The 16,344-nt window shown below is 35.5% G+C and overlaps 1 protein-coding gene across 4 annotated transcripts; it reads right to left on the bottom strand.

Moving 5' to 3' along the window:
• Positions 1 to 503: 503 nt before the first annotated feature.
• LOC148619488 (uncharacterized) lies at positions 504 to 15,509 on the bottom strand. Of its 4 annotated transcripts, none has more exons than XM_088579409.1 (3): positions 15,357 to 15,509; positions 9,545 to 9,710; positions 504 to 1,757 (listed from the first exon to the last, which is right to left on the bottom strand). In XM_088579409.1, the coding sequence occupies exons 2-3, from the start codon at positions 9,545 to 9,547 to the stop codon at positions 780 to 782; spliced, it is 981 nt and encodes a 326-aa protein (XP_088435535.1). In that variant the 5' UTR covers positions 9,548 to 9,710; positions 15,357 to 15,509; the 3' UTR covers positions 504 to 779. The 4 variants fall into 4 exon arrangements, with proteins under 4 accessions (XP_088435535.1, XP_088435537.1, XP_088435538.1 ...); XM_088579411.1 differs by lacking the exon at positions 15,357 to 15,509 and adding an exon at positions 12,907 to 12,970; XM_088579412.1 differs by lacking the exon at positions 15,357 to 15,509 and adding an exon at positions 10,982 to 11,107.
• Between the last annotated feature and the right edge of the window lie 835 nt (positions 15,510 to 16,344).

Below are 16,344 nucleotides of genomic sequence, written 5' to 3'. Positions count from 1 at the left end.
GACTTTTCAGCGAAAATTAATAATTCTGGACTATTTTGTGCAATTTGTGGACACAGCATTTATTAGATATGTGTTATATATGTGAAAATAAATTAGCATGGTCACCGTGCCTGACAAAATCAAATATGATTTTTTTATTATTTATGCCTATATATGAGATAATGGTTACTAATATGTGAGAGGTCTTTGCCTTGAAAATTGGGCAGTTATGCACATAAATATTTTATGTTCGGTTGAACAGGGTGAATTTAGAATATAACTCGCTTCACTTTTTAAAAGTTGTGACCTGTTTTCCCTTATAGATGTAAATAGTGAATCAAACGGAAAATTTGTAGAACCAAAGATATTCTGAAATATTTAATTAAAATTAGGAAACCCACGAGATCATAGTTTTCATGAGTTTTGGCGTTGGGTGATAGTAATGTTCTTATGAACTACCTTTTAAAGCATTCTCCACACGGCATGGTAACTGTCAATTTCTTAGCAATAATACAACGTACAAATGACTAGAAATACGCTTTAATATTTGTGAGCAACCATCTGATCTTCACGGGACAGGGAGGGAATGTCGGTGATCAAATTGTTTATCTTGTTTTTGTTGTAATTTCGGTCTTGGCTATAAACCTTTTTATAAGACCAATTTATCGCCCAGAATACGTTCTCACCAAGTTTTTGTCTCTTTTACCAATTTGTTCTTTGCCATTACCACCCCTCTCATAAATAAATAAATGGGTGACGCTAAACCAGAGGTTCATAGAACCATATATGGTTGATAAAATTCAACACGAAGACTGTTCTACATGAGGAGTAAAAAATTCGTTCGTCTCGTCAATGAACTCGACTTTCCTGAATTCTCGAGGACAATGCACACGTCCATTTGTCTGTGTTTGTTTAATTGGCGTATGATTTTTGGGAAACCACACTAAGTCTTCGGTTTCATCCTCATCTATAAAGTTAAATTTCCTGAGATCAAGCGGCAATGATAAACCGCATGGTCCGACCGAACCATTAGACCGGAGTGAGGTCATTAAAGTAGAATTAGAATTTTGACTGATATCGAGATATCTAGAAGAGCACTCATCATTCTCCGATTCTCTCCTGTTCATTGGTCTCCAGAACGGATGCAAGCTTGCATTTGATGCACTGGATAATGTTAAGAGTATTTGGGACGAATCATCCATGTCCTCGATTGAATGGCATGTTGAATACGTACCGGAAATTGTTCGTCCTAATTTACGTTTATTCTCGTTATGAAATCCGTTCTGCTTTTTCAAGTATCGTTGTAGAATTTGCTGTTTATACGACTCTTTTCTCCTAAGATCCTCTTCTTGGTTTATTTTTGTGATGCGAATTTTATGATTATTAACAATTGCGTTCGTGGCTAAAAACAACACAAGGCCTACTGCGATCAGCACTGGTCCTATCACTTTAAAACTATGCCTCTCCTGCCATATGATCGTTCCTTCGCCTAAACTGCGGACTGTAGCACCAAATGTTAATACGCAACCACATGCTAACATGATAGCCGATGGCCAATATAAGCACTTAAACCATCTTAGCTTCCTATCACGCTGAACTCGCTTCTTTCTCGCACTTTTTCGTTTCCTTCTTTCCATGTATTCATCATCCTTTTCTCCTGCATATTTCTTTTTCTCCTCTGTGAATTTATCTACTCTCCGTTTTATGGATTCGTGTCTACTTTTTACAGAACTTTGTGACTTAAAAGACTGGTTTTTGTTTTTCTCTCTCTCCATTGTCTAAAAAAGATAGAAACAGTTATTTTGATAAATTTTCAAATGACCGGTTTCAGTTAGAAATGCAGTAAGCCTAAACCATTAAAATTAAAATGAGGCTAATGAAGGTGCTTTATGAATGTGATGATTCTCTTAAGAAAATAACTATATATCTTTAAAGATACGACTTGTCAGCAAAACACCTGAATGATGTTAACTTATATCAGGGGCTTGGACAGTTACTGACAATACCTTTTTGGGTGTAAGATAGTTTCTGACAACACCTATCAGGGTATAAGACAGTTTCTGACAATACCTATCAGGGTATTTGACTGTTTCTGACAATATTTATCAGGGTCAAGAACAGTTTCTGACAATACCTATCAGGGTCAAAGACAGTCTCTGAAAGTACCTATCAGGGTCAAGAACAGTTTCTGACAGTACCTATCAGGGTCAAGAACAGTTTCTGGCAATACATATCAGGGTCAATGAAAGTCTTTAACAGTACCTATTAGGGCTTAAAATAGTTTCTGAAAATCACTATCAGGGTATTTGACATTTTCTAACAATACCTATCAATGCCTATGGAAGTTTCTGACAATACCTCTCAATGCAAATGACAATTCTTATAACGGACTGACAGATTCTGATTACACATATCAGGACTCTGTAAGTTTCTGACAGTGTCTATCAGGGCCTGTGTCAGTTTCTGACAACACCAATCAGGGGCTTGTGACAAGGTCAAGGGCATTTTCTGACAATGCCTATCAGGGACTGACTCAGTTCTTAAGTTCCTTTCAGGGCCTATGGCAGTTTTTGACCATACCTATCAGGACTAAGAAAGTTTCCGACAGTACCTATCAGGGTCAATGACAGTTTCTGACAATGCTAATTTGGGCCATGACAGTTCCTGACAACCCAATTCCAATAGTTCTATCTTGAATGAATCAAAAGTCATGCATCAAAATTGTAACGACTTTTAATCACTCACTAGGTTCTCTAGGTAGCTATGACTTTTGCTTCATGATGATGTCTAGGACTATTCTTGACAATTCTTTCACAGAACTATTTCTGACAGGTCTTTCCAGAAAAGTTCTGATTATTCCACCTTAGCAGAATTTTTGACTGAAGTACATGTACCTATCGGGGCCTATGTCAGCTTCTGACTACACCTATCAGGGCCTGTGACGGTTTCTGATGATGCATATCAAGGTCAAGGACATTTTCTCACAATACCTATCAGAGACTGAGTCAGTGTCTAACAGCACCTTTCAGAGTCTAAGGCAGTTCCTGACCATGCCTATCAGGACATTAGTTCCTATTAGGGTCTAAGACAGTGTGTGGCAATGCTTATTAAGGTCTAGGTCAGTTTCTGCCAATACATTTCAAGGTCTAGGACATTTTCTGACATTTCAGATCAAGGTGTAGGACAGTTTCTGACAATGCACATCAAGATCTAGGTTAGTTTCTGACAATACATAACAGGGTCTAAAACAATTTTTGACGATACATATCAAGGTCTAGGTCAGTTTCTGAAAATATATATCAAGGTCTAGGTCAGTTTCTGACAATTCATATCAAGGGTAAGACAGTTTTTGACAACACAGATCAAGGTCTAGTACAGTTTCTGACAATAATGATCAAGGTCTAGTACAGTTTCTGACAATACAGATGAAGGTCTAGGACAGTTTTTGACAATACCTATCAAGGGTAGGATAGTTTTTCACAATACAGATCAAGGTTTAGTACAGTTTCTGACGATGTTTATCAGGACTTAGAAAGTTTCTGACACGACAATACCTTTTAGGACCTATGACCATTTCTGACAATACCTATCATTTCACTTAAATAGATGTACAGTTCTACACAAACAGTTGCTGGTCGTACTATCCTAGAACAATTCTGGATACAAGTTAAATTTTCATTTTAAGACAGTATCTACCCTTTCAGTTTTCAATAGTTCTATATCGGATGAATCAAAAGTCATACATCAAAATTGTAAAGGCTTTAAGATCGCTAACTAGGTCCTCTGAGTAGCTAAGACAATAGCTTCATGATGATATTTTAACTTTTTTGACAATTCTAGTGTAAACATATTTTATTTATTTAGAAATTCAAACAATAGTATGATAACATAAATACAATGTAAGCAAAGGATTCGGAGACAAGCTTTAAGCTTTTATAAATCCGTTTCCTAGGTAAATAAATGACAAATTTGTATAAATAGTGTATGCTCGTATTCTAATAATATTTAGGAACAATTAAATAAAATATGATGAAAACAGATTTTTGGTTTACAATATGAAATTGAAAATGAAGATGAAAATGACTTGTTGTGCAAAAGTACAGTGAATGTTACTTTTAAAATATACAAAATAGTCAAGTAAATCTCTTACTTTTGATAATAAACAACTGAGTGGAGTTAAAAATGGCAATGTTTTGATCATCATTCAGTTGGTTAGATCCAAAGATTAGAAGATTTGTATCGATTTCAACAGGGATTTCAGCTAGCGATGCTAGAAGTTCAGTTCTTAGGGTTCGATATTTTGGACTGTGGAATGAAAATGATTAGCGGTTTTAATTTCGCCACAAGTACGAGTAGGTGAATTGACAAGATTTTAAAAAAAATGGGAATTAAGGGCGCTAGAATTCAATCGCAGTCGTGAATGTAGTATTTATCCTAACCTTGTACTGGTATAATGGTAAGCTGGTACTTTATCATTTTGACTACCGATTAGGTGCTTAAAGATTGCAGTAGAATCTACTGACTTGACATTTACATCTAATTCTACTAGTTTTACTGTTGGAGGTAAAAAAATAGTCTGTGTAAAGATTAGTGCGAGTAAAAATGTTAGTGATATTATTTGCTTGTCTAGTACTATGATTGCGACGAATTGCAATTGTATCAGGGACAATATCTGATAGGTAATTGGGTGTTTTGTTATTTAACATTTTATGGAAAAGAACAAGTTTATGAGTTTTACGTCTGGAGGCCAAAGTTTCCCGTTTAGTTTCTTCATAAAGTTTTTGTAATTTTTGTAAAGAAGTAAGCCTTGTCCCACTAGTTACAATTCTTGCTGCATCAATTTGAACATTTTCTAACTTATCTATCAAAGTTTGATTTTGAGTATCCCAAATGATATCGGCATATTCTAAAATGGGTCGAATGAAAGACGTATATAACTTTTCCGAAGTAAATCTATCAAGAATCGTTCTACATTTCCTTAGAACATTTAATCGGTTATATGCTTTTTTGATAATGTAATCGGTATGATCATGCCAAGAGCCGTTGTTCGAAATCATTAGACCAAGATGCTTATGATTGTCTACAGACTGAATAGGCTGATTATTCAAATATAACGTGGGGTGAACAGGTTTATTGTTTTTCCGAGAAATAGTAATAGTCTCTGTTTTTCTGGCGATGAAGTTAACTAACTATTGTTTAAACCATTTATGAATTTTGACTAAGTCGTCATTAAGTATGGGGGTTGTGTCGTTAGGGGAATCGACTACGAGGAAGAGACTGGTATCATCCGCAAATAATCTGATGTTTGCTTTTGTATCAGTTATTATATCATTGATAAATAAGATAAATAACAGGGGACCAAGAACAGAACCCTGAGGAACTCCAGCGCCAATGGGTAACCATTCCAAAGAAGAACCATTTACGACTACCCATTGAGACCTTCCCTCTAGATAATTTTTTAACCAATTTAGAAGATTACCCTCAATTCCAGCCTGTTTTAATTTAAATAATAAACCCTTATACCTGACCCCGTCGAAAGCTTTGCTAATATCACAGATATTCTTTGCCGCTGTCCAATGCTTGCCCAAATTCGTTGGTCATGCTTACTAATTGATGAAGCGCGGAGCCTCCTTTAGTAAAACCCGATTGTTTATTAGTTATGATATTATTCTCAAGAAAATGAGTATGTACATGTTTATAAACACAGCGCTCCATGACCTTAAAGATTACACTTGAAATAGTACGATAATTTTTAACATCATTGGAATTATTACTTTTAAATACACAGTGAACATTTTATGATTCCTGCTGATACTTTAAGCAGACGAGGTCTAATCAAATCTGGACCAGATGACTTCGACGGATTTAATATTTAAGAACATCTTCTACTTCTGATTCCTGAAGAATTAAGTGGTCTATATTGTTATTAAATAAATACGAATTAGAATTAGGAAGCTGAGCCTCAGTGTCATCAACTTTGGCCTGTGAAACAAAATATTTATTAAATTCGTTCGCTTTGGCGCACTCGTCAAAGATAAGATTATCATTGACTAAAAGCGGGGGGATGCTATTTTCATCACCTTTAATCCCTGTCAACTGTTTTGTAATTTTCCACCAATTAGTATTCGTGCGTAGTTTTCGTTAACAAGCTTTTTTATTAGATCATTATTATAATCATCTCTTGCTTTACGTATTAGGGCATTCACATCGTTTCGTATTTTCCTAAATCTATCCCAGTGCGCAGGTGTACTGAGACGTTTAGATTTAGTAAGTAGCCTTTTTTTTTCACCTAATTTCTCGACGAATATGAGTTGTTAGCCAACGAGGACCCCCCTTACGAAATGTCACTATTCTACTTACTATAGATTTATCAGCAGCAAGTAAAATTGATTCGGTTATCTTATCTGCTATCTCATCAACGTTATTACTATGAAATATTTGAGCCCAATTATTTTCAGATAATAATCTATTGAATTCATTATAATCACCCCGGTCATATATCCATACTTTCCTTTTAAATGATGAGCTTTTTGATTTTGAAGCATTCAAATTACCAACAACTGGACAGTGTTATGACGAGTTCGATCTAAAAGAGGTGTGCCGGGCCTACACCGGTATATGATAAGCTGTTAGCATGGTTAGTAATAATCAGATCAATATACGATGACCTTTCAATGAAGTGAGTCGGCTTATCTATCGATTGAAGAAGAGTAAAGTGGGTCAACAATTTTTTAACCTTCATACATTAATTATCAAATTGATTATCATTAAAATCCCCATTAATTAATATATAATCAATATGATTGTCATTTGAGGCCATTTCAAAAGATGTCTCCAAGTCAGCCCATGTATCCTGGTTACTATTAGGGGGAATGTAGAATATACCATACAGTATTTTTTATTGTTGATTTTCAGTTGGATCCAGATACACTCTAAATTATTCAACTCCAGGTCGGGTCGTCTGACTGTATGTAAACTATCCTTAACATATGACAATTCTATCACAGAACTGTTTCTGACAGGTCTAACCAGAACAGTTCTGATTATTCCACCCTAGTAGTATTTTTGACTGAAATCAGAAATTTCAACACTCACGCGAAAAGCTTCCAACAATTTATCCTTGGATAAGATTACGGACCCCTGACTCAGCTAGTGCACTTACATGTTGACACAGACCCCAATGCACCAATTTTGTTAAACAAATGATGGATCATAAAAGTTACATAAAAATGGCCTAAATAATTTCTATGTACCTGCGGTTACATGTATTTCTAACCCTCTGTTTCATTGTAATATTTGACACAAAGCACGGAAAGCTCGACACTAGACCAATAAATTAACAAAACCGTTGAATAGGCTCATTCGTAAGGGATATAGTTATGATATTATTGTCAAATTGTTAAGGATAGCATTTTTGGTATTAACACCGATTCGCTCATAGGGTCTTTACATAGAAAATAAAACGCTATACATGTATTCATAAGTTAAAGGTTGTGTCTTTATGGTACCATGGTTCTTAACCCCGCATCGGAAGAATTGGAATTGATTTTACATATGATGGGGACATTATTTTTAGTAGGTTTAATCAAGTCTGTATCCAGCTTGTCAGTTAAATACTAGAAGTCCTTAGTTTGTACAGTTTGTGTAATTTATATTCCGTTGTAATAAGCACACAGACCTTTTTGAAACGATTTTAATTGTGTTTAATTGTGTAATATTTTCTCCACAGTGGCCAGATTTTAAAGGGGAGGGTTGTGATCACGCCAAAGTACTTAAACCCAGCTGCATTTTTTGCGCCTGTCCCAAGTCAGGAAATTTTTGCCCCTGTATGTCTTGTTTCGTTTTCACTTTTAGTTTATTTTTATGTTACTTGAGTATATAGGGGCAACTCTTTTGCTGTACCTGCGTATAATGATGTTTTGGGGCCAGCTGCAGTCTGCCCTGTGGTATGAGGGTTTCCTCGTCGTTCACTGAAGACCGATGGCTGGCCTTGGGCTGACATTTTCATCCCGGTGGGGTTGTTGTCTGATTGTCATATACACCACACCTATTCCCGTTATATATGTAATTCAGAGTTATTAGAGACACTGATCAACACGAGTTTAACTTGACCTTAGAAGCACCGAGAGACCGATTTCAGTCTACTGGTAACAGTAATTCAACTTGTAATACCAAGTAATGATCTTTACTAGTTTCGTATCTGTATAACAAAAACCAAAATGTTAATCTGTCAATTGCTCACATCTTTAAGTTTTGTTAAATTATTAAGAAAAATAAATCGTAGCTGATGTAAAACGCATAATTATTTTTTTTTAAATATCAATATATTCAACTCCGTCTTTCACACAGGGGCTGATCTAGACACTTGGAAAAGGAGGGGTGCCAGTCGGGGTTCCTCAGAAAAAGGTGGTACTAAGACATTATTTACCAATTTTTTTGTCAATTGCAGACATGAAAATGACAAATTATCCAATAAAAAGGGGTGCCAACCCCCTTGTACCTCCTGGATCCGCCACTGTTACAGATTACACCTGCCTCATATAAAAAAATCATCTAGCTGAATTTTATGAATGCCATCCCTGTTCCGATATGGTTTTATTCCTTCCATATCTTATTCAGAAAAATCAAATCACTTGCAATATATACTAGATTTTTTTACCCGGGTTTTCGGATCTTGAATTAAAAAACAATAGACAGAAATTGATTATTATTGGAACCTAGAAACTATAGCCATCCAAATCAAACCAAAGAAGAGATACCAAAAGGCTAAAATCACCAAAAGCAGACGAATTTGTCAATGCCAAAAACAAACAAACAAAAAATAAAAAAAAAAGACGAATTTGTTAATACAACTAGAAAAACAAACAAACAAAAGTGTTTTCACATTTATACAACATATGTCTAATAACGGCAGTTTTTCTCTTGATCAGCATAAATCGATGCTAAACAAAGACGTTTATGGTATAATTTGGGAATAGTCCACACAGATAATACTAGAAAAAAACAGAGAATAAAGCTCACTAGTTGATACTGCCGCTCCCCCTCTCACAGAAATCATATAGGAAACCCCAAAATTCCATTCAAATTCCGTGTAGCAGTTTCAGACAAGTTGCGGATAGGTACTGGGATGGATGGACAACATAATACCTATTTTGAAAAAAGATGACAGATATCAAGCAATGACAATATACTGCACAGTGACCTCCTTTCCACACGAGGCATTAATTACTTGAATTCTGTCTTCGTTGATCTATTTTTCAAGGCGGTTAAGTTTTTTTATTCAATCAGTTTTGGTTTGATTTAGGTATATTTGAAACTCTTAGGAATAGTCATCTGCCGTCAACTATGACTGAAATAAAATATAAGGACGGTTAGACCAAGTCCATATAACCTAATGAATATTTTTTACCGAGCTTAATTCATGTAGTTCGTGCCCTTAATAATCCCCTCAAAAACCTCGAAGGTTAAAGAGCAAAATTAAAAATGGACCTCTTCTTTTGACCTGAATGTCCTGAGGATAGTACCCTTTCCCAAATCTTTGAACCAGTATTGTAAGGTAACTTACCATTACATGTTCCTTGCTTACTGAAGTTGGAAGCTACCAAACTCAGTGCACCTTGTACGTATCCGTCTGTCTGTAAGAGAACGGCTCATTCTCTCCAAAGATTTTGTAGGATTTGTCAGATTAGCTATCATTGTCCGAAAATACGTGACTCTACATTAAAAACCATCTAAAATAAATAAAAGTTGGACATGATTTTCAACAAAGTATTAATTAATACCGTATGCTACAACACTATGTGTAAACTAACGGAGAGAATGCATTCTGGTTGTTGACTATTCCGACTACTTTCAAGTTTTCCTTTTTCATTTTATACACATGTTGCAATAATGACCCACACTCTTTATTATTGCCACTATCAAAGACATACATGCAGTGATAACTGTTGTAAATGTGTGTGGGTGTGATTTCAATCTGCGTCACCAACCAATAATATTCAAACTTTGCGCTGTGTTTATTTAATATACTCTTCCTATTATGGACAAATTTGATGATTTTTTTCTACATTTTAGCACATAGATACCAATCATATACTAGTATATTGAAAATTTCGACATAATGTACACATGTTTCTGGGAGAATCATTTCATCAGCAGCATTAGAATCAAATGCTGAGGAAGATCTCAACAAAAAAAAACATTATATACAAGAAGTACTAAAAACTAAAATCCAAATCCATTACGGGGAGGTTCAACCATGTGTCTTTGTTAAGAACCATCTTTGTTATTTAATGTTGTAGACTGTAATCTTTAATTCAAAATGTATTAAACCAATGTTATGCACACATTGAATTCCATATGTGTACCTCATATAAAGAACAAATTAGGATATTTTTCATACATTTATTCGGCATGTTGAACGTTAGCCATTTGAGCAGTGTATGCGAAGTTAAGAGAATTGTTTAGTTATTTTTTTTAATTGAAGATACTCTTTGCTTACAAATATATGAGAGTGACGCAGGTCCAGACATGTATCGGTCTTCATTCAACTTCTCATTAAAATGGGATTTTGGGTTGAAAGTCTCCAGTTATGCAGTATATAATTCTGTTTACATGATAATAACAATTCCTTCAATTAATCACCTGAACGTCGAATTTTAATTTCAAAGCATTCCTAATTTCTTATTATCAATACCTTTCATAAAGACTAAAAATAATATAAAAGAAGATCGGGAGGCCCGGATGAAAAGGTAAAAACACTTTGGTTGTTATATAACTAGTTATTACGTAATTTGGTTCAACACATATGGAAATTACGAAAGATCTATTTTATATTCTTTCTGGTGCTTTACAAAAACCTGGTGATATAAGAATAAAGGTTTGTCCAAAAACTCTTACCTTTCGTCAGAAATAATTTCAAAACATAAAGTTATCCGTCACTATGGAAAACCCCCCAAAAATATAATTACGTACAGTCCGTTGTAGGTATTTATTCAATTACCATTAATAAATAATTGATGAGGAACCTTGGACGTCAGACACTCGATCTGAGGGTACGTAACACATGTATTTTCTGTAGAAAAAATTCCATAGACGTTTATCATGATTAATTAACTATTGAAACTTAAATGAACATGGATTTAGTTTAATCTGTCAAAACATTTTGAACAGGTTTAGGTGTTCGATAATATTGTTGTTTTTTGGGGTTAAAACTTTTAACGATATAGAATGGGAGTCACTATAGCCCAAACCATTAATAAATTTAATCGTATAATTTTCCCGATTAATTGGCAACTTCGTTTCCAGTAATATTATAATATTTTTAAACCAGCTTACATAAGCTGACAAGCACTTCTGCATTGTGTAGGCGCCAATTGTTATTATTCCAACAAGATTTTGCGTGATAATCCCTCTTGTACTCATAAAACGCAATCGAATAATTATTAGCGAGTCATTAGGTCAAAAAATTAAGGCAAGGTCCTGATTTGCATATTACCACAGTGCTTTCATACCCACTTCAAACCCCTTTAATTGCTACTAAGGATAGATAACATCAGTAATTAAATTATTCGCAAAACGGATCCAAACATTTTTGGAAAGGGGATAAACAAAAAGAGGGTTCTAGGCTATTAAAGGACTACCCCCTAGAAAATCACGATATTGACAACGTTGTCAAACGAAATGGGGTTCAAAACACTGGACCCCCCCCCGTATCGGATCAGCCCATGGCTCCTTTTGTTAATATTCGTCTTCGCCTGTTTAAGCCAAAGAAACTTGTTGACAAGCTCTGGCATTCAAAAAATAAACTTACAAAAAAAAGGATACAAAAATGCGGAAATTGAAAAATATACTTGAAACTTTCAATTTAGATTTATTGCAAGACATTGCAACTATTAAAAGAAAGCAATTGGTATTTGCTCAAAAACAGTCAAAGAGAACATTGCAACATACTCCAACAAACAAAATGAAAGATGTACTTCAGTATTTAGTTCTCAGCCTATTGTGGTCTATAGCAGAAGTATACGAGAACTTACAAGAAATTCTTACATAAAAATAAGTAAAAAGATATTCTTATCTTAATCAAGAGGCTTAAGTAAACACAAAGGCGAACCTGGTGCGATAAATAGAGATGTACGGTCCAATTTACATAATATTGTTCTGCAAAATTTAACGACCCAAACCGCTGATGAGAACCGTGGCCCTTTTAGAACAGATATAACCTGTATTTAGAATCTAAAGGAGTCAAAACACCAGCCTTTTCACATTGTCAAGCACCCCTAAAAAAACTTTAAGAAGAAAGTTTTGCGTTGACTAATAAAAACATTATTCATGATAAATATGTTATAGTCGACTTGAGTCTAGGATATTGAATTTAGCATTTGATGGATATTGTCAACAGATAAAATCTTGGGTTATGTTACCTCTATACTGCGGTGGAGTCTAGCGGATTACGTTACCTTCATAGTGTGGAAGGAGTCCAGCGAATTACATTACATCCATAGTGTGGACAGCGGATAACGTTATAATGTGGAAGGAGTCGTGCGGATTATGTTACCTCCATAGTGAAAGTGGAGTCTAGCGGATTACGTTACCTCTATAATGTGAATGGAGTTAAGCGGATTATATTACCCCTGTAGTGTGGGTGGAGTCTAGCGGATTACATTACCTCCACAGTATGGATGGATTCTAGCAGATTACGTTACCTCCACAGTGTGGATGTACTCCTACAACGTAAGAGGTTGGAATTCCGTTCCTCTGTACCCCAACCTCTTACTTCCGAGCTCCATATTGCATAACGCTCGTTCCGGATGTTCATTGAACATCGGAACAGTTTTAGCAAAAATATTACCATAAAAGATTTTTATATAGTTTGTTTGCTCTATACCGAGAGAATGTGACTGAACTGAAGAAAATCAAATGACTCACCTGAAGAGAAAATCTAGCAGTTACATAAATCCGTTGCAGAAGCAGTTTAAATGAACTTTACACTCGGGTTTTCAGTATTTTAAAATGATATATCTGGTTAATGAAATTGTGGATTTTAATTTGCGAAACGAAACTATAAAATAGACCAATTAATTGCCTTTACCAACTATAAGTTCGTTTTATCAAAAACATAATGCATTCCGTAAAATTAGTGACCTAATTAAAAAATGGCTAGTCACTTTGATAACCGTCTTCATTTTATAATGTTTTCTAGGTAATTAACGAAAATTAGGATTTTAATTGCTTGATTTCAGGTATGTCAATCTTTTTTATGTAAATATAAGACTTAGAATATTTTTAAACACATGTTTAGCCTATTCACATTTGCGGTGGCTTTCAACATGCCAGATGCTAGAGGTTACGATGGACCAAGTCAGAAAATAGCTTGCCAGAAAATCTCTAGCATTGCTAGAGTAAGTGTGAATGGAGTCTAGCGGATTACATTACCTCTATAATGCGGGTGGAGTCTGCGGGTTACGCTACCTCTTTAGTGTGGGTGTATCTAACGGATTACGTTACCTTTGTAGTATGGATGGGGTCTTGTGGTTAACCTTACCTCTCTAGTGTGGATGGAATATGTGTATTATATGTGTTGTAATACTACAGTGACCTTCAGCATGTCGGTCAGTTAATCTGCAGAAGTAGTTTTCGGATACTATTGCGGATCCAGTGAGGGGCCAGCTAAAAGGGAGGTATAGGCTGTCATTAGTTAACTTTTTTACAAATTTCCGAACAAAAAGGGGTGGCATTGCCTCTATATAGTGTGGATGGAGTCTAGCGGATTACGCTACCTCTGTAGTGTGGATGGAGTCTAGCGGATTACGTTACCTCTATAGTGTGGATGGAGTCTAGCGGATAATGTTACCTCTATAGAGTGGATGAGTCTAGCGGCTTACGTTACCTCTATAGTGTTTGTGGAGTCTACCGGATGGCATTACCTCTATATAGTGTGGATGGAGTCCAAATTAAGTTACCTCTAAGGCGTGGATGGAGTCTAGCGGATTTCGTTACCTCTATAGTGTTGATGGAGTCTAGCGGATTACGTTACCTCTATAGTGTGGATGGAGTCTAGCGGATAATGTTACCTCTATAGAGTGGATGAGTCTAGCGGCTTACGTTACCTCTATAGTGTTTGTGGAGTCTACCGGATGGTATTACCTCTATATAGTGTGGATGGAGTCTAGCAGATTAAGTTACCTCTAAGGCGTGGGTGGAGTCTAGCGGATTACGTTACCTCTATAGTGTTGATGGAGTCTAGCGGATTACGTTACCTCAATGGATGGAGTCTTGTGGTTTACGTTACCTCTCTAGTGGGAATGGACTATGTGCAATTTATGTAGTTCTATAGTAATTTCTAGAATGTCTGTCAGTTCATCTGTAGAAATAGTTTCCAGATGCTATTGCGGATCCAGAGAGGGAGTCAGCAGAAAGGGAGGAGGGAAAAGTTTACTATAGGCAGCCATTGTTCAACTTTTGCCACGGAATGCAGGAAACAAAATTCCTAACAAAAAAGGGTATCAAAACCCTATTACACCTTTTGATCCCCCACTACGATGATAGAGATGTTTTGAAACTTTTGTTTCGATACTGGTGTGTATACAATGCATTGCCTTTCGGAAAATATGTCTCCTTTGCATGAAAGCAAAGTAAATTCTATGCTCTATAGTATAACTTGAATGAAATATAGCAGATTACATTACCGCTATAGTATGGGTGAGGTCTAGCGGATTAGGTACCTCTATAGCGTGGATGGAGTCCAGCGTATTTTGTAACAAATATAGTGTAGGTTGAGTCTTGCGGATTACTTTACCTCTTGTTTGGATATACATGTAGTCCTACTGCTGCATCATTGCTAGAGGTTGTCTTGCAAGCTATTTTCTGACTTGGTGCCTCCTAACGTTGGAGTAATGGAATTCCAACCTTTTGCGTTGAATTGCAGAATAATTTAGAATTTTGCCTATTATACATTACTAATTCTAAAGTGATCATCGGCATGTAAATTGGTCCATCTGGTAAAGTAATACTAACAGTTCCGGACGCATTGGCGGACCCCGAGAGGGGAGTCCAGCATAAAAGGGGGGTCTGGTCTATTATTGGTGATTTTTTTTTTACCAAAATAATGCACGAAATTAATAAAACATTTTCAACAACAATGGGGTGGGTCAAACCCTCAGAACCCCTTTTGATTCGTCACTGAGATAGTAGTTAAAGATGTTTCCAAGCCTTTACATTACCTTTTGGGAAAAATGTCTCCTCTTCACTTGAAAAACGTCTATTATGGCTGTACGCCATAAAATCATGGACAGGTCTTAACCTTCACATACCATATATGCCATTTATGTGTCCGTCAATACAAAAAGTATCAAAAAACAAATAGGATTTTAACTTACCATGAACAGTTCAAGCATCATTCCTCTAATTTAATGATGGTAAGATGTCAATATTTACGTCCTACTTTCCATTCAAGGATTACAACTTGGCATATCAAATTACAGTATTTAATATTTTAGAAATTCCATATTGTTAAATTTATAAAGGGGTATATGTAAGTGCTCTGGAAAAGATTTATGTATTTACCTTTATTAAGAACGTGTAAATGGCTTACAAACAAAAACTTGTTAAAGTCCTGATTGTTATTATGAGTACACAATTTGTAAACGTTTAACATGAAAGTTGTTGATAGTCGTAAGAAAGCAAAGGTAAAGTGTTTTCAAATGATTACATTTGTCAAGTCAAGTTAAATGTTCATGTATGGGCAACGCCAATTCTCACTGTAGAACCAAATGAGACCTCCGCCATTCTGAGAACCATTTCTGAAGCAGTGATCAGTCTCTTATATAATGCAAACATCTGATATTTCTGTTTAGTCAATTATTTCGCATAGAGGGTATATGTGTCAATTTCCACACAAGAATAGAAAAAAATATGCATTAGAAATTTGTCATAGGAGTTAATTGATGATCCACCAAAATTAAGAAGGCCGAAATACAAGTGAAATCATGAGCAAAAACGTTAAAAGTCACATCCAGAGTAATGATCAGGAAAAGCATACAAAACTTGAAATACTGTGAGCATGATTACAAACAGAATATCCCTGTTTCAAATGGATATAAATGAAAACACGTGTTGGGTTATCTCCCTTTGGAGTCCTCCGACAGTAATTATATTCCTTCATACACATCCACGTATTAAACCCAGACTTCTTATAAAATTTCATCAAAGTATCTTGAGTGGTATAGGAGGAGTTGCACTTACAAGGTAAAACCCTTAATTTAGATGGTCTTACTTTGGAGTCCTCCGACAGTAATTATATTCCTTCATACACATCTACATATGATACCCGACTTTCCTATAAAGTTTAAAAGGGGTTTAAGAGAA

The sequence above is a fragment of the Perna viridis genome, chromosome 4, assembly GCF_037379345.1.
Source record: "Perna viridis isolate PV_CMFRI_1.1 ecotype Kerala chromosome 4, ASM3737934v1, whole genome shotgun sequence".
NCBI classification, from domain to species: Eukaryota; Metazoa; Mollusca; class Bivalvia; order Mytilida; family Mytilidae; genus Perna; species Perna viridis.
This window is presented reverse-complemented; position numbering and strand designations above follow the sequence as displayed.